Genomic DNA, 18,974 nt, shown 5'->3' on the forward strand with positions numbered 1-18,974 from the left:
AGGTATAAACTTTGTGCCCTGGTGGAAGGAAATACAAATAGGAGTGCAAACACAAAAACCATTGATAACACATTTCCTAATAATATATCACATATATATATATATGCACATATTTGAGCAGCTGAGTGCTGTCCTGTGACTGTCAGCCCTACAGCTGTGGCAGCTGTGTGGCCGTGGTACCTGCAGCGAGAGGGGCTGCACACAGATCAGCCTGCTGAGCTCAGCAGGCACTGGGCAGGGACTCGTTGAAGCAGGCGGATAGTAAAAACAAAACAAAACAAACAAACAAACCCACATTTGATCAAGGAAAAAAAAAAAAAAGAAAAAAAAGGGAACTAGTTCTGGCGATGCAACCCATCCATGCATAATAAACGAAACCGAGGGACTGCCATGTCCCTAAAGTGCCACCTAGTGGCACGCGGGACAGGCCATTTCTCAGTGTTTTGCGTAGAGGAGAGCACAATTAATAGCTGTCTGCATTATTCAGAGCCTGCAGACTGCTCCTGCTCCACAAAGTGGGCAGGAAGCAGGTGATGACACCGTAAGCCTTAGTTCTTCAGAGTCCGTCATTTGCTGGTCATGCAGAAGCTGGGTCTATGCATTAATGATTAGCCATCAGAGCTCTGAGATCCCAGCTATGAAAAAGTCTTCGCTTCTCAAAGTGATGGGCTTCTGACACAAGTGCCCAAGCGTAAAGAATCTGCATGCTGCCTCAGTGGATTGCATCCAGGGCCTGACACCTCTTAACCCTGGCAAAAGCCTTTTGTGTAACTACAACTTGCATCAATGCAAAGAAGGTTTGCTGATTCAACTAACCCTACCGAGTCCCCCAGGCAAGGCATGAGAGACTTGACAAATACATTTACAAGATGTACAACAATAAGCTGCCTCCCTCCATCACAGCAATAAGAAACTTTTCCTGTATCTCGGAAATCTCTCAATTACATCCTACTTTACTTTGTAAAACTCAACAATCTAAAGTCTTGACTATCTAGAGAGATTATACTGCTTATGCAATATGGTCTTCCAAAAGAAAATTCAGTTACAATAGTGTGAAGTTGCTCAGATGGAAGTGTCTCATTCATGCCCACAGAATCGAGCAAGCTTCTGAAACAGCAAGTACTGGTATGGCTGGTTCCACATGCAGGGTTATAGTAGCTGGGTAAAGAAAATCCTGCTTGCATGTTCTACTAGCAGTACAAAAGACATTTTGCAGATCAGGACTGAAAATACATTGATTTTGGAAAGAAGTGCTAAGTGACCACAGAAAAGAGCATCAATTTCTTCTTTTGGTGAAGGACTGATGGTTGAACTAGATTATGGGTGTCTAACATTTTGGTTTGCCTGTGCCACACTGAATGAAGAAGAATCATCTTGGGCTGCGTATATGTAGGTCATTCCCAAAGTAATGCCTCCCATTTATTTCCATGGAAATTACAACAGATACAGAGAGCATAGTAAGACTAATTGATAGAGCAAATTCTCAGCTACAGAACACTGTTCTTCAGCAGTCACCACCATGAGCTATGCATTGCCACCACCGATGAACAAGAGCCTGCATGCTGTGCTCGTAACAACCTGTACCAGTGAAAATGACCCCCTGTCAGTGCCACCACTGCTGCAATGCACCACCCACCACCTCACTGTGCTCACATCCATTGGTTGGTCTCCAGAAATGTTCAGCAAGCATCAACGAATTTCAGCAGGTGCCATTTTTTCTGTATGGAGGATTTCAATTCCATTCCTTTGCTTCATTCACATTTCTATGTCAGACACCATCGTGTCAGACTGCCCCTCTGCTGCTATCTGTCACATGGCAACAACATGTATTGAAATATTGGTGGGAACATCCAACTTCTACTGCTCTACCACCAACATCCACCTCTGATGTCACGGGCCAACAGAATACAGTAGGAGGCATTACTTTTGGAGCCGCCCTCATAAAATATATACTATAGTTAATGTGTATAAGCATCAAAACATTTTAATTTTTAATATTTTTTACTAAAACATAAAAAAGGAGAGGAACAAATTCATAAAACTTGTAGGATATGTGGCCTTGTTTCTATGAAACAAACACATCAGCCTGGTTTGATGGCAGTGGCTGGCATTTTCAGTGAGCTCTCAATGGGTTCCTCAGAGATTTTTGATGACATTTTATTCTTCGCGTGCTTCACCCTTGAAAATAGTTGTTCACAAATGTATGTAGTGCCAAAATGCAATGATACAATGGACATTACTGTGAAGTGAGTGGCATTTCTTTCTGCTAAGATAGGGATTATAAAAGTCCAGAAGAGAGATATGATCGGGTTTTGAATTAAATACCTGACTCTAAAGATTCCATCTGAAAATCTGCAGGTCATGCATTTATGCTGATTGAAAACAAAGTCACAAATTTACCAAAAAATTGATAATTTTTTGGCAATCTTGAAAGCTGATCTCAAATTCCTGTATCAGAATGGAAAGCATGGCTGCCTATTTTTCACTGTTCAGAGCACCGTGCTTAGCCAATTAATCAAAATGCATACAAACATTTGCCATCACTTGAGTTAGCACTGCACTGTGCCCCATGCCCTGTTTTCAGCCCTGGGTCTAGGCCGGGCCACTCAGTGGGGCACATCCACCACCATGATGACGTGGGGCAGCAGTGGCTGTTGGGCCATGGGTTGGATTTCTTAGTGATCTTTTCCAGCCTTAATCATTCTATGGTTCCTCCAAGTCTCATGAAGAGTTTCCCTTTGCCTAGATCAACATCCAGTTATTAAGAGGTGGGGTTTCCTTTTCCTGTACTCACATATTCTCCCATTCTTTCTCAGAAGAGCCCTATCCTCCTCATTCTTCCTGACACAAGATAAAATTGGCCAATAAAGTCTCTGTAAAATGGTCACAGCCTGAGACCAACCTACGGCCAATACTGAGCATTGTGACAGACAATTCCTCATCATTATGGAGAGTGTTAGGAACTGTGAATGCTCTCTGACTCATAGTCTGATCTTGGACCAGACAGTCATAACCTTCTCACTGCTCCACAAGACCATACTTAACAGTACCTTTCTGAAAGATCATGCAACACTCAATTAAGTACTAAGGGCTCTGAAAGCTTCAGATGAAAAATTTTCTTAACTGTACAAGAATGCATTACTTTACAATCAGTTCTTTGCTTACATTTCCAATTGGATTTTTTTGTTGTTGCTTTTTTGGTTGTTTGTTTAGCAATGCTGGATAATATATAGACTTCACACCTGTTTCTCAAGACAGGTCCAGTCCATAACTGGTCTCCCACAACACAGGGTCCTCTCAAAGTTTTCGTTGTTCTGTTACCTGAGAGCTTTTTGCAAGACGTAAAATATATATATTTGATCTTCTCCACAGTTGAGTCCAGCCCACACTTATGTTCAGGCTAACTTTACACATGGAAATAGCACTACTGTAGTCAATGGCACCACTTGCAGAAATGAAGTTATCTCTGTGCATTCACCGGAATAGTCCGTAATCACTATCTATATAGTGTCACTGCTTAGCTTTGCAAAAAAAAAAAAAAAAAAAAAAGTATTGAGAACAGCTTATCTGTATGAAAAAGTAGGATACTAAAGGATACTAAATACAGTTAACGGTCTGTACGTGCCCACTGCAATCTTCTATCATCTCTAAGTAACTTCATTTAAGAGGTATTTTTCTCCTTTCTAAACATTCACTTTTTTGTCTGTGTTTAGTGGCAATTTCTAAGAAGCCAAGATGTCTCAATTCCAGTTTCTGTGAGTCTAGTCTACCCCACACCAAATCATCAATTTCTTTTATTGCTTGTTACAGAAACTGAAAAATGATAAGACAGAAAGAAAACCCATAGGGATGCAAATGCAACAAGCTCCTGGGGTCTCAGTGTGCTGTTGGCTTCCTCAGCACACTGTACAGCCCTGAAGTTTTGATAAGCTTTTTCTTTCCCTGAGCTATCTGAGGGCTGCAGATAAGGTTTAGGTAAAAGGCAGCAAACAAATAAATTGCTGCAACATTCAGCCCATTCGCAAGAAAAGAATAGGACACAGATGGAAGCATTAACAACAACCTGTTTCAATACTCCACTTCTACAAAACCAGATGAATGAGAACTAGGAAGAGGTATGCCACATGAGATACAGGCATTGGATTCTTGCCTTGCTTTTTTCTTGATTTTATGATAAATCTGAAGCCAAATTCAAGAAGTTATTACAACACATTTTAATTAAAATATTCACTTTTATTCCACCACCTCTCTCCCAGAAATCTCTTTAGAAAGGATTTTATGGCAACCATCAACTACTTCCCAAATTCAATTCTAACTGCACTAGTTTCTACCACTTCTCAAACCATAATTTATTTTGCCTAGCCATTTCAGATTTAATATATAATTTTCATGACAGAAGAGGATAATCCATTTGTATTATATTAGAGTGGCAGATGGCAAAGTCTTTCATGCTATAGAAGACTTTCAGTTTTATTATAGTTACAGGCTTCTTCAGTACCTAATGCACTGATTATACAATATAAGTTAATCTGCAGCCAAAACAGTGGAGATGATCAAAAACCCCACTGTGCATTTTCTTGCACAGTGATTGCAAGCTAAACAAGTGTCTTTTGGTTCAGTATAACATGGCTGCTTGGGAGAGAACCATCATGTATATGAATAGTGGACTGCCAAAAACAAAATAGTTTTTTTCTTTTTTCCATAACAAAAACATTCCCTCTCATGAAGGTCCAGATGTCTTGCCAGCAGGACATATTCCTCACATAATTTTACACAGTAAGAAGGCACTTTAGTTGGCTGCACATTTTCTCCAAACAGCCCCATAATGGAACTCAGCAAACCCTCTCTCATCCTCTTAGCGACTCAGGCTTTACCCAGATGTCAAAGGCATAGACTACACAAGGCAACCAGGGGACCAGGCATGGGTTATTTTGGTCAAAGCGAGGGAAAAAATTACATTACCTAAGAGAGACTTCCCAAGATCAGCCTGTCAGGACCTCTGAATTTAACTAGACAAAGCGGTTATTAGCAGAGGGGATCCCCAGGACCAGCTCCCAGCATGGAACCAGCATGTGGCCATTCCACTCAGGAGTCTGGGAGCTCTCAGCAGGATGGATGGGAGCCCTTCCCTCCCCATCTCTTCAACTCAGCACCACAGATCAGCATGGGCACACTTAATCTGCTGTTACAGACATTTCTTGAACTGGGTCCCAGTTTTCACTTGCAATTTCTGATGATGAATGGCCAAAGGGTTTTGAGGAATTAGAAGTATCAAGTAACATTCCGAAAGCAGAACATTCAATAAGTTAAGAAGAATAATATCTTAGTTTTCCAACAAAGCCAGGTGCCTGTAACTGGAAAGGGTGATCCACCTATCATCCCTCACAGCATTATGTTTCCATGATTTCACCAAATCAATAGTAACTAATGCTAATGATGGCCTTTCAACTGACAGCTTAACTCTGAGCTCATATAACATAGTGAGATTTTAATATTTAGGGCTGCAAGGTACTCGGGATGCTTCACAACTTACTTATGTTAACAACTGCCTACATACTCCAACTTCACTAGAACACTGCCTTAGTTTGTAATTTTTGTCAGTGCCCATCAAAACTGCAAGCATGGAACTGCTGGCAGGTTCCAAGGTCTTGATAAAACAAAAGTCCAGCACAAATCAGAGCTAATTTGCAACAGGCTTAAAATTTAGGCTCTGGGAAAAGAGACCAAGAACGTGGGGTTTTTTTTCAGCCAAGATATACAGGGTTTTCTTCCAGTCCCACAGTTTTCAAATCCCCTTATGCTGTACCAGCAGGATACCATCACTGCAGGACAGGAAGATACTAAAATAGAGTAATTTAAATAAGGGAATGTTGATCTAATTGGGCAATGCTGCAGACAGTGAGTTATGTTGAAAAAAATCCTCAAGTTTTACTTGCTCTTCAGTGCTCATCCATAATTCTTATTAACAGAAGTATGCCACTAAATCTTTCATAGTAAGCAATGGCAGTAAATGGCTTCTGTATGCTTAAAAGCCAAAAGTAATAAACTTCATTTTGTTTTCCATTAAAAAAAATAATAACAGAGGCTTATGTGAGATGTGCACACACGTTTCGTTCCAGCACAGTTCCAGTGGAATGTTATTCACAGCACCCAAAGTTATTTTCTGTTTGAAATTTGTACCACTGAAAATCAGCAGTGTACGCTGCTGCCTTCCTATTGTGATTCCTACACCATGCTGAATATTTCAAGAAGCTGTAGGTTGCCTGTTCAATGTACTATCACTTGGGGGGTCCAAAACGCCTAACAAGTTGTGCCTTAAAGAAAAAAATATAGACCAGAAAAGCAGTATGTATAGCATGTCCTGTCCTAAGTCACTGCAATAGCTGGCAGCATATTAAGCATTTATGGTCACAAGATGAAGGAAAACTGATACAAATACAATTATTCTTAAACCCAAGCAGCTACTACAGATTTGCTAAGTTGCAAGATGTGCTACTACAGAAGATGTCAGTTAAGTTGCACACAAGCGTATACAAAGCAGTAAAATGAAAACACTCCAAGACAAACATATCAACCAAAATAAAACTCTAGTCTTTATATAAGCCTGTTTCTATACAAACTCTTTCTAAGTGTCCTTCACAGAAGTTAGGCAAAAACCAATTTCTTTTTTTCTTTCAAAAGAAAAACAACATGAATTGACGGTTGTAATAAAGCATTTCATACCACATTTCACAACATCTTACTGGAAACATCAATTCAAAACAGTCTGCAGAGCAGAGAGATATGAGTTGGAATTTGAACTAAAAGATCATAAATCAGAGATAATGGAAAAATGAATTGCAGTACCTCACCACGCTATGTAAACTTGCCTTTTGCCCATCTTTATTTAACTCATTTGCAGTCACCACAGCTACTTCAGATGAGAGCATCACTGCATTAAAGAAATGCCTGGTGAAAGTTCTGAGGAAAACCTGGGTACAGGTTATGGATTGATGACAAAACACTGACTTTGGCAATGGAGAAAAATATGAAGGAGATGGAGTTACCGAGGCAACCTGATAGCACCATTTCAGTATCTAAAAGGAATCTATAGGAAAGAAGAGGACAGACTCTTTAGCAGGGTCTGTGGTGATAGAACAAGGGGAAATGGTTTCAAGCTTGAGGAGGATAGATTTAGATTAAATATAAGGAAAAAGTTTTTTACTGTTAGGGTGATGAGGCACTGGAACAGGTTGCCCAGAGATGTGATGGATACCGCCCTGTTCCAGAAGACATTCAGGGTCAGGCTGGACGGGGCTCTGAGCACCCTGATGTATCTGTGGTGTCCCTGTTCATTGCAGGAAAGTTGGACTAAACGGCCTTCAGAAGTCCCTTCCAACTCTAATGATTCTACAAGTTACCACAGCTTTTTAGAGGCCACCCAGAAGAAAGAAAGAATGAATCCACCAACCTACAGCTGGTGCAGAGGTAAGAACAGCGATAGCCACATCCATGAAGGTGTTTCCCTGTCAAAAGCAGGGCTGACAGCATTGACCCACACAGAGAAGACAGCCCCGCTGCTATTTCCCTATAAACTGGCCAATTCATCTCAAGGTCTCAAGATTCAAGCCTCTCACAATAAGACCACACCGAGCTACAGAGTCGAGGCCACAGTAGCTCCCAGCTTTAGCTTGTGCCACTCTCATCCAGCACTCCAGTCCTTCTCCCCCATTACTCAGCTGGCTGTGCTGTGGAAGCAGAGCTGGATGTGGGAATAATTTAAGAAGTCTGCAATATGACTGGAGATATTTGGCATGCTGTGACTAACCAGCGTTTCAGCAACTTGCTGAGCAGGATTACCTTGGAGGATCTGACAGGAAAAATAATGTTTCCCTAAAGGTTGAAATAAATTCTACTAAAAACAACAGCAACCGTAGGCCAAGATCAAGACACTATTTCTACACTGCTATTAATTAAGCTATCCCTTGGTAGCTCTGTTTTATGCACTTTAGCCTTTATATCACAGGAGCTCTCTAATCTCACTCTGAAGAGCCAACTGGTCCATGCTGTTCTCATCCATCCATAGAAAACTGCAGTCCTCAAAAGAAACTGTTTCCCTCTCCTCCTCCGTAAGCTAATTTCCAAACCTGAGCCAAAACAATCACACACAAGCATACTTACATGGTGCACAGCCCCTGAAATATGTGAGGCTCACTTCATTTCCAAGGTATATTTGTCATTAACAGTACTTACCTGCAGGCATACAGCACAATGTTAAGGCAATACAATAGGATTTTCAATAACATTGTTGAAAATTAAGTTAAAATGGAAATTTAAGAAGAAATTGGTAAATCCTGGAACAGGAAAAAGCTGAATGCATCACTTCAACATCATGGCTTTTCTTCATATTTTGATCCTGCCTCTGTTTTGAAAGGATATCCTTCCCTCTTTCTTCATGCTCTTTAAATAAAGGGCCCCATTGGACTAACGTAATCCATATGTTTATTATTGCTTACATGCTATTAGTAAGGGTCAGCTAAGCTGAATTATGACCCTATCACATATACTTTCCTACTGTCTGTTACCTTTGTCACAGAAGGGCACGTTTGGTGATAAATTAAGCAAAATGTGACAAGCATTATGTTTATTACATTTTCAATAACTGGATTTATGTATATTTTTGCTAGGTCAAAAGAATATCTTGATATTTAATAAAATGCTTTTAAAAAATCATCAGAAATCAAATAAGTAAATGTAAGTGATGCATGTAAACAAAGTATCAGCTATATGTTAAATACTGAACAGGCATAGAAACCATGCCTTCTCTTTTTTTTTTCTTTTTTTTCTTTTTTCCCCCAGAAATTAGACTTTTGTATTAGAAAGGAGTGGATCGAGAATTTCACATGGGACTCTTCTTGTGTCTGTGGCATTAGAAAGGTCCCATTCCCCATGACCCAGTGTAGGAAGAGAGTAGTTGGTTCAGACTCTTCTCCAGGGACTGTAAGATGAAGCAGAAACGTGATGGGTACACTAAGGTGCATGGACATTAGCAGCAGGCTAGTGCCACACTGACCTGGGGGAATTATGCAGGTTCAAACCAGAGTACCCTAGTCCTCAAGGCAAAAACTAGCTGCACTCAGACACAGCTAAAAGGGAGCAGGGCAAGAAAGAGAGGAATGAGCTGCTGGTACAGTTGTGAGTAGCAGCAAGCATCATTTCCATCATGAGCACAAGTGCAACAGGAGTTGCTCACAGGCAGGCTCCTAAGAGCAGATCCAAAACTCAAGTGATAACAGTTTCTGGCCCAATGAATGTACCTCGCCAACCTTTTATATGTAATGAGCTGTTAGCTTCCCTGTGGCCATGTCATCTGTTAAACACCTCACCTAAAAGAGCTATATATGAAGCACACTGCTGTCTAAGATTTGCCAGAGCCGACAATGTAACACTGCCTAAAACATGAAGAAGTATCGGAATGCAGATACACACAAATTCATCAATTTTGCATTGCGCTGTGGTTGCACGATACTCTAAATACAAACCAACACACAAAAATCATCTAAAAGCAAAACAAAAGAAAAGCACTACTAATGGTTTCAAACTGAATAACATCACTGGCATGGGATTCACTTCCTTTTAGCACTGTTTTTCAAACCAGTGGGTGACACTCTTAAAAGCTGCAGCTTCTTTAAAAGATGCCCTCTGAGCATTTGAAGCTTGAGAAGAAAACAACTGGTATCAAGCTCACACCTATCAGGCATCAGACTCCTATTAGTAGAGTAGCCTTACTAGCATCTAATTTACAGTTTTGTCAAGTGGGTACGTGTAAGCTCCACTACAAAAAGATTTAATTAGCTGGTAATTTGAGACTGCAACACGCTGGATAGACAGACCAATGAAGAAGGACATTCATGGAATTGCAGAGCAAACTGTGAAGTTACATTAACTTGGAAGCAAAAATGGCTACAAGGTCCAAGCCAACTTGTGCTAACCACTGCAACAGCAAAATAACCAAGCAAACAATATGCAGCAAAATGCTGAAAGCCTGCCCGTACCTGAGATACAGAAGGTCGAGGGGGCAGTGCAGGTGGTGGTGGGGGCAGCCAGCCAGACCTCACAGCTGAACAGAGAAAATGAAAAACAAACATTAACTTAATTACAAATAAAACCAAAATTTATTTCCATAATTCACAGTGATGAGGCAGCATTCAACTTGTTAGTAACAGAAACCAAACTTGATCTTTATTGAGGAAACCCTGTTTGAAATAACTTTCTCCAATGCTTTTAAAATGAGCAGTGATTTAATTATTGTAAAAAACCACAACGTTGTGATAAAAAGCAGAGATGAAAGACAGTCAGCCACAAAAGCCTTAACTAAAGAAGTCCAATTCCAGTTAAAAAAACACCAGAAAGAGAGTATATATATCCTTGGTACTTTGTTCTTTGTCCTTAACATCATGGCCTTCTAAAAAAGCAATGCTTACTATCTAATGTGGGGTTAGAGTTCATTGAATTATAGAATGGCCTGGGTTAGAAGGGAGTTTAAAGACCATCCAGGTCCAGCCCTGCTACTGTAGGCCCCTAGTACGGACACCTTTCACTAGGCCAGGCTGCCCAGGGCCCCATCCAACACTTCCAAGGATGGAGCACTCACAGTTTTTCTGGGCAGTCTGTGCGAGTGCCTCACCACCACCTTATGAAGAATTTCATATCTGATCTAAATCTAACCTCTTCTATTTTAAAATCAATATCCCGTATTCTACAAATCTTAGCAAAAGTCTCCCAGCTTTCTTAAAAGCTCTCTATACATACTGGAAGACCACAGTAAGGTCTCCCTTGAGCCTTCACTTCTCCAGGCTAAACAAACAAGCAAATTTCCCTCAGCCTTTCTTCACAGGAGAGGTGCTCTAGATCTCTGATCATCTTCTTCATCCTCAGTTCCCTCCACATAAAGCAAACTTTGCTCTGGAGCACAGCCTATAATGAAAACATCTGCCATGGAATTAGAAAAATAAAAGCCTAAACCTCAGGTGTTCAACTTTTTTGCCTGTCCAGGTCACACTGAATGAACAGGAATCATCTTGGGCAACAAATACATAAGTTACTCCGAAAGTATTGCCTCCCATCTATTTCCAACTACAAAACTACAACAGATATGAGCACCACAAGACTAATTGATAGAGCAAATTCTCAGCTACAGAACACTGTTCTTCAACATAGTCACCACCATGAGCATTGACATGACCATGTTTTTCAACACTGTCACCACTGACGAACAGGAGCCTACATGCCACACTCATAACAATCTGCACCAGCACAGGTGACCCACTGTCACTGCACCACCCACCACCTCACTGCGCTCACATGCACTGGTTGGTCTCCAGAAATGTTCAGTAAGCATCACTGAATATCAGTGGGTGCCATTTCAATTCCATTCCTGAGCTTCATATGCATCTTTATGTCAGACACCAGGTTCTGTGATTTCTGTTTTTCTGTCAGATTTCTGTGTCAGACTGTCCCTCTGCTGCCATTTGTCACACGGCAACAACATGTACTGAAATATCAGTGGGAATGTCCAAACTCTACTCCCATACAACCAACATCTGTCCCTGATGTAATGGGACAACATCATAAAACAGGAGGCATTACTCCTGGAGAAACACTTGTAAAATATACAATGTTGTTAATATATGTTACAAAACATTTTAATTTCTAATATTTTTGTTAAAACGTTAACAAAAAGAGGGGAACAAAGTCACAAAACTAGTGGGATATGTGGCCTTGTTTCTAAGAAACAAACACATCAGCCTGGTTCAATGGCAGTGGCTGCCATTCTCAGTGGGCTCTCAATGGGTTCCTCAGAGATTTTTGATGACATTTTATTCCTCTTGTGCTTCACTCTTGGAAAAAGTTGTTCACAAATGTAGGTAGTGCCAAAAAGTGATGACATGAATAAGGTGTGACTGTGAAGCAAGGGGTATTTCTCTCTGCTAAGATAGGGATTGTAAGAGTCCAGAAAAAAGACATGATCAGATTTTTGAGTTGAGTACCTGACTGCAACTCCATTGACTTCATTTGAAAACTTGCAGGTCATGTATTACATCAACTGAAAATGGTGTTGCAAACATAAATTGGTATTTCTGTTTGCAATCTTGAAATCTATTCTCAAATTCTTTTATCAAACCAGAAAGCAAGGCTGCATATTCCTCGCTGTTCAGAACCCTGTGTTTAGCCAGTTGCCTTCACTTGAGTCAGCACTGAACAGCACTGCCCTCATGCCCTGGTTTCAGCTGAAACATTAATAGCATTAATAGCGCGCTGACAGCACCATGATGGTGTGTGGCAGGGGGTGAGCTGCAATGTATTGTATCTGTATGCTGTTGTCATTACTCACTAGAGGTATTCTAAAGGGAGAAGGAGAAGCAAGGGGAGGAAGATGAACCTTTGATGGTCAGTTCTAGGCCTCTTTAGCATAACACAATTTCAGCTTTTATCCTGAACTAGTACAAAGGAAGGTAACAATCACAAAGGTCCAGCTGCAATTTGGTTTCCTTAAAATACATAAAATCAATGATGGGAAATACAGATGAGGTTTTCCAAAGGCAGCTGCAGAGAGAAGGACTAGGCCAACACAGAGAAATCATAAGGACTGATGGTGGTTTACCCTCCCCAGGTTCCTGTTGCACTGAGTGCTCAGCACTTGCACCAGTAAAGAGGCAAGACAGCCCATCTTGCACTGTTACTTGAATAGTAAAAAAAAAATGCGATATTAAACATAGAAATGCTAAATAACTACATTAATGCTAAAACAAGCAATTACTTTTATACACTTTTTATTTCTATGTATATTTTAAAAAGCCACAAAGACCATTACAAGCCTTGTTACAGCATAGCCATTTAAATATTTTATACACCAAAGCTAAAAATGTCTACATGGTTGAAAATACGAAGACAGAAAGTATTAACCATTAAGCTGGTGACATGAAAGTAAAAATGTGTGGATGAAATTATTGAGAACAGTCACACTGACTACAAACAATTTTCAAGAGTTTTATGGTTTAGTGTGCATGGTGGTGATGGGTTGACAGTTGGACTCAATGACCTTGGAGGTCTTTTCCAATCTCGATGGTTCTATGATTTTATAGTATTCTGGGCTTTTACACCTTCTGTATCATCATCTCTTGAATCAAAATGAAGCCTAAACCACTGCAGACAGTGGCAGACAGAGATAGGACAATTACAACCCAGCTGAGGTTAAGCAAGGGAGCCACTAACATACCTACAGGTGTGAAAGAGATCTGGAAAAAAAAACAACACAGATAAAGCAATTACAATCCTTTCTCTTGTGTTAAGTAACTCCATCTATTAGGTCACTGCAATACCAGCATGATGTCCTCTCCATCACACTCTCCATCTCTCTTCCACACAATCAGTCTTCAGAAATGAACAGCAGAGTAAGAAGGCTTCCTTTCTTTCAGTTTCAAATTCAGATTATTATTTCCTTTATCTGAGCACTACCAGTACAGATACTGAGCATTAGCAGTTACAGATATTAACAATATTTGAATACAAACATAATCCAACTCAAACACAAATGCTCTGTAGGTCAAGCAGCTGCACGCTTCAACAGCAGCAAGTACACATGCTCAATTCAATGTTTATTTTCAGGAGATCTTGTGGGAGCTGTTATTCAATGAGTGCACCTTGCCTTCCCACCTTCCTTCTGCTTGTCACCAAGAGGAGATCACCTCTGCATGCCAAACAGTTCAGGCAAGGAGCACAAGCCATGCAAGCTGCCTAATGAGCATGGCACTATGCAGGGCGCTGCTGCCACGATGGTCTGAGAAAATACAGGCAATGCCCACAGCTGCTCCTCTTGCCCTACCAAGAGTATGCAGCCCCTCCAGACCCCATATTTTCAAATCTGCTGGCTTACGCTTCAGCAGGCCCTCAAAAGTGCAATGGAAGCACTGAAAAGCAGCCTCAGCTTGAGCACTGCTCTAAAGATGTAGCACCTGCTGTCCTGCTCCCCAGCTCTTTCAGCTCACTGATATACCTGGAAAAGCAGCAGGAAATGTTTTAAGAGGCAGGCACTAGTCTGGCTGGAAAAGCACATCCTGATGTGGTGGCAAAGCCCCACACACTATGAAGCCCCAAAAGACAACTAGGATTTGCCCCCACCAAAATTTCAAAGGGAAAACATTTCTTTCCCTTAAGATGGTCAAATTAAAAACAGAACAAAACACTTCTTCAGCTTTCAAAACAGGCCATACATTAATTCGGCATTAAAGAAGTTATATGCTTACACCATGTGCATCTGACCCAGTTTCCTCTATTTAATCCTGCAAATTCTAACTTAAGCTACTCATGAAATATTCATAAAATTCCTGCTGGTGCAGAACATCTTTGGCCTGTTGTTAGAAGGAAATCATGCTGATGTGAGCACAATTGCTAGTTAGTTAAATTTTGAGGACTAATAACAACTTATTAAAAAAAAAGCTATTTTCCACACAAGGCAATGAAAAAGAAATTTAATGGCAGATGATACATCCTTCAGCTTCCTCTAGAACCATTACTCTAAAAGAGGGCAATATTGAGAGAGACTCCCATTTGTATGCATATCAGCAGGTGACTTGTACTAGTAGGCTACTCTAGAACGCCTCCCATTTTGGGGGAAAGCCTCACACTGATGGGTTCTTGCTGTTAGAGATGATATCACTCAAGCTTTGAAAGCAAACATAAATATAGGGAGAAGTCTGGTCCCAAAGAGAAAGCAAGAGCAATGGGACAGAGCAGCCATCAGGTAAATGTCATATTATCAGGTGCACTCCCCAGAGCTTGGGGTGAAAGAAAAAGCTGTGTGCTATTGCTCTTTGGAGACAAGTTCCCATACCCTGTATAAAGGCAGAGAGAACTAGAGGGACATGGATATGCACAAAAGGACCACAGGGTAAGATGGAATGACCTCCCTTCAAACAATTACCTAATGCTTGGTCTGCTATTATCCTTACGTATTTCCCTACAAGATATACCACAAAAATGTGGTAATTCCACTCTTCAGCTGCTCTAAAAACACCAATTCCCCCCGCCCCAACCAGAGCTCTGCCCCCATTACACCTCCAATAGTAGTGATGTGATCCAATGGCCTAGAAGGTGCAAGCCAGATGCACAGGCCCCACCTGTCTTCTAGCCCATTTTAACAGGATTTTGAAATGCATCCCCACATCAAAGAAAACAAGCAATTACAAAAAGCAAGGAACTGCACCAAAGGAGTGCACCCCTTGCAGGTGTAGGGAGCAAGAGGTACCCACAGAATTTCCTCCCTGAAGGAACACTGAAGGAAGGGTGTTCACAGTCCCAGTATTCCCACAGGTGTGCCATTGCTGTGCAGCTTGGTGGTGGTTACATCAGAGTGAGCAATGCAAATGAAATCTCAAAGATAGCAGAGTAGAAGGACTGTTCAGTTACCAGTAAAAGACAGTTAAGTACATCCAAGTGTCTGCATCACAAGTCTTGCTGTATATGATAGCATTTTCACACACTAGTTACTCCCACAAAGGCAGTGATAAGGCTTTCAGGCAACAACCACATCTCAGCGTATTTACACATAACAGTGGACTATCAGCATGGCAAGAAGCCAGGACCATTTTCCTGCCCTACTTCAGCAAACACAAAGTTTTAATAGCCCTAACAGGTCACCACACTAGATAAAAAAGCAGGTTTTCCAATATGAAGCTAGATTAACATTTTAAAACAAACACCGGGATATAATTCTACATTCTGAGAATGGGGCATATCATCCTATCCAGCCAAACTGCTCTGCCTCCAACCTCCATAGCACACAAGACAAATCCTTGGTTCCTTTACTGTTATTTGATCAAGGAAGAGTAGTCCAAAGAAAAAACACAAATTTATCCTAGTCCTGTTAAACCTATGGCAAACAGGCCTTCCAATCACCACGTATAGCAGCAGGGAATGATGCCAAAATTAGGGTGAGACAAAATTGGGTCCTTGGGATCCATTAGATTAACCTGTAAGAGAACTGGCTGCACCTCTTCCACCCAATCAAACAAAAAATCTGCCATAGTAGACTGAAATGCTGGACACATGCTATTTAAAAAATAAAAAATAAAAAAATTCATAGTGAAAACCAGCATATAAAACTATATTTCCTGAAAGATATCCATGCCAGATATTAGTCTTATTCGTATTCTTTGCAGCTGTATTCCTTCCTGGTTTTAATGTCTATCACTTTACTCTAGGTATCACCTCAGACAAATTAAAGCTGATGAGTGAAATAATGCATTTCAAATCATCAGGGCTGAACGTGTGCATAAGCAATGCCCTTTTTTCATGAATGGTGCTTTCCCTGGGTCAAGGGCCACTGCTATTTCTAGCCAAGCTGAAACTAGTTGCTGCTACCAAAGGAGCCTGTGCTCACCCTGATCTGGCCCTTGCAGCTGCTAGTGGCCCCAGCTCTACACATCCTTCATCCCACAAGTAGGCACCCATGGTTTGGCTGCTCCTCCTACCTCAGGTACCATTCCCAAAGGAAGAAAAGGCCCTGTGTTTGTCAGATGGTGCAATCCTACAACAACTAAATTAATCTTAAATCCGGACTGCCCTCGTTCAAGTGGACTTAAGTTCAGGTTCTTGTTTCTGTTCTGTTCCTGCAAGACCACTCCTTCTGCAGCAGGGCTGGGACTTAAGTTGAAAGAAAACAATCTGATAGAGTTCCTCTGTCTGGTGTGTTTGGTAGTTCTCAGATGGAAGCCAAAGGTCAGCACAGTATGACCACCACTGCTGGATCAAGGAAGAGAGAGGCTGCATTGCAGATTTACATCAGTCTATGCATCTTCAGGGTGCTAACCTCCAAGATTAGGTTTAACAGAAGAACATTCAATTAATTTTGCCAGGAAGCGAATGATCTACAACACAGAAACAGCTCTAAGAACCCAACACAACGAATTACTGTGGCTTTGGTGCCCTGTAGCTTGAAAGCTGGCATTTCTGCCCTTCCACTCTGAGGCTAGTTTGGAAACTTGTTTGAGGTATTTTTCCTGCTTCTGTTGCCAAAAGCAGACCACAGAAAAAAGTTCTAAGTTCGAAATCCAATTTGTGTTTACTTATGTCTTATAAAACTTTCCTCTTTTTCATTGAAATTGGAATACTTGGGTATCACATAACAGATATCCTTCCCTGCACCCCTTCCTTATTTACCTTCGTGTACTCCAGTACAGTGATTGTGAAATAACTTTTTTTCCCAAGAGATTTGATTTATGAATTCTCACTAATACGTCTTTAAAAAGTTGCAACAACAAAAAAAAACAAAACTTAAAGGCTGTAGCCAGTAAAGTAAATTTGCTGAAGGACTCCTGTAAGGTGATTATGAAATACCTGCTTTTGTCCATGGATCCATCCCAATGATCTGCCCCTCCTCTTCTGTAAACCATTCCATTTTCAAATTACTGTTTTCTTTACTTGTTCCTTTCCTGTGTGTTTCTGTGTGGGGACCACTTCTCCCTCCCTCCTGCCCCACGAACAGAATCATTCACGACTTCACTCTTTCCCTCCCATTTAGCTTCGTTCTCCACCCACAGGGAGGCAGAGTCTCTCCACCGAGCCCTGACAGATCCACACTGCCAGAGTTCTTCAGCCCAAGGATATCCCAGAGGGATGTCGCATGCTCCTGATGCTTGTGATCACATCTAACAGAGATCACCTCAGAACTTCAGAAGTTGAGAAGAGCAATAAGCTACTGGCCACCAGCCCTGAGCCCCACCTCAGTCTTTGGAGGAAATCTGCATCTGCTGAGGCTTTCCTACAAGGCAGGCAACTTGCCCCCCCTTTCTGCCACAGGAGAAATAAATATGAGATCCTTTCTTGCAAAACTGTTTAACCTATACTGTAAGCTATTCTGGGATGGATCAGGTTTGTTTGTTTGCTTGCTTATTTTCAAAGACTACAGTGAGCCGAACAGGACCATGAAAACAGCTTGGCCAAGATCTGTGAGGCTGGTAGGGCTAGTCAAGAACTTTTCAGCCTTAACAGCTTTACTTTTCGGGTTTAAAATTTCATCCAAATACTTCCCACTTTGAACAACCTGCAACAGAATGAAATCACACTATTTCTCAATCCTAGAAACATTAGAAAAATGAGGACAATCATTTTAAAAGTTCAATGTAGACAAATTGCCAATAAACAGACTTGAAAGGCTGGCAAGATGTGCCTCAGTTTACACAAAAGTAGACTCTTGACTCAGCTCTTAGAGATATACACAAATTTCAAAATCTAGAAACAGCAAAATAAGGTATCCCATCAGATTCCTATCATTTAATAACAATTCACCCATTTATGTCCTCACTATTTCCTCCTCTCCATCCAATCTTGAATATACCCCTTTTCTAGATGGGCAAAGAAATTAGCTTCGTAGCTGTAAACACTTATATCCTTCATAAAAAATTCTAAAAGACTAAAAGGCATAAAACTCTCCCATGCAAATCAGAGGGAAGACACTCATATTTTATTCAGAATAAGCCCAGTTCAGTGATCACATATATTATAAAAGGGAACAGGACTGGAAGGAAACAGCAGCTTCAAAAACAGATCAGGGGCTGATTCCCAAAAGAAAAAAGCTACTCCCGCCAAAAGAAAAAAATAAATGCAACATTTATGTTATGAAAGCATTTCACAATATTTTCTTTGCAGCAGTTTGGTGCCTGAGAAAAAGTAGCATGAATGTCAGCTGGATTTTATGTTCTCTGTGTTTTGATTTATGTGTGAAAATAAATATTTATTGTTGTTACAATCCTTACAAAGATGTTAACTTAATGCTGCCAGCATTAGAACTCTTGCATATTGTACAAACAATATTCTGCAAAGGGCATATTTTGCTAATAGTATTTGCCATTACTGCTATTCTAAAAAAAATCCCTCAGAACTGTCACCTTTGTAACTTAATCTTTTAATAAACACAAGACAGTGATAAGCAAGAT

At 40.8% G+C, this 18,974-nt stretch overlaps 1 protein-coding gene across 3 annotated transcripts in view; it reads right to left on the minus strand.

Moving 5' to 3' along the window:
* Window positions 1-18,974, minus strand: part of REPS2 (RALBP1 associated Eps domain containing 2) — a 97,689-nt gene that overhangs the window by 13,598 nt on the left and 65,117 nt on the right. For all 3 annotated transcript variants that reach the window (XM_031596050.2, XM_090125097.1, XM_090125084.1), the window contains exon 14: window positions 10,035-10,099. In XM_031596050.2, the coding sequence (XP_031451910.2) occupies window positions 10,035-10,099 (65 nt within the window). The remainder of the gene's footprint in view (window positions 1-10,034; window positions 10,100-18,974) is intronic.

The sequence above is a fragment of the Phasianus colchicus genome, chromosome 1, assembly GCF_987193195.1.
Source record: "Phasianus colchicus chromosome 1, bPhaCol1.hap1.1, whole genome shotgun sequence".
Classification (NCBI taxonomy): Eukaryota; Metazoa; Chordata; class Aves; order Galliformes; family Phasianidae; genus Phasianus; species Phasianus colchicus.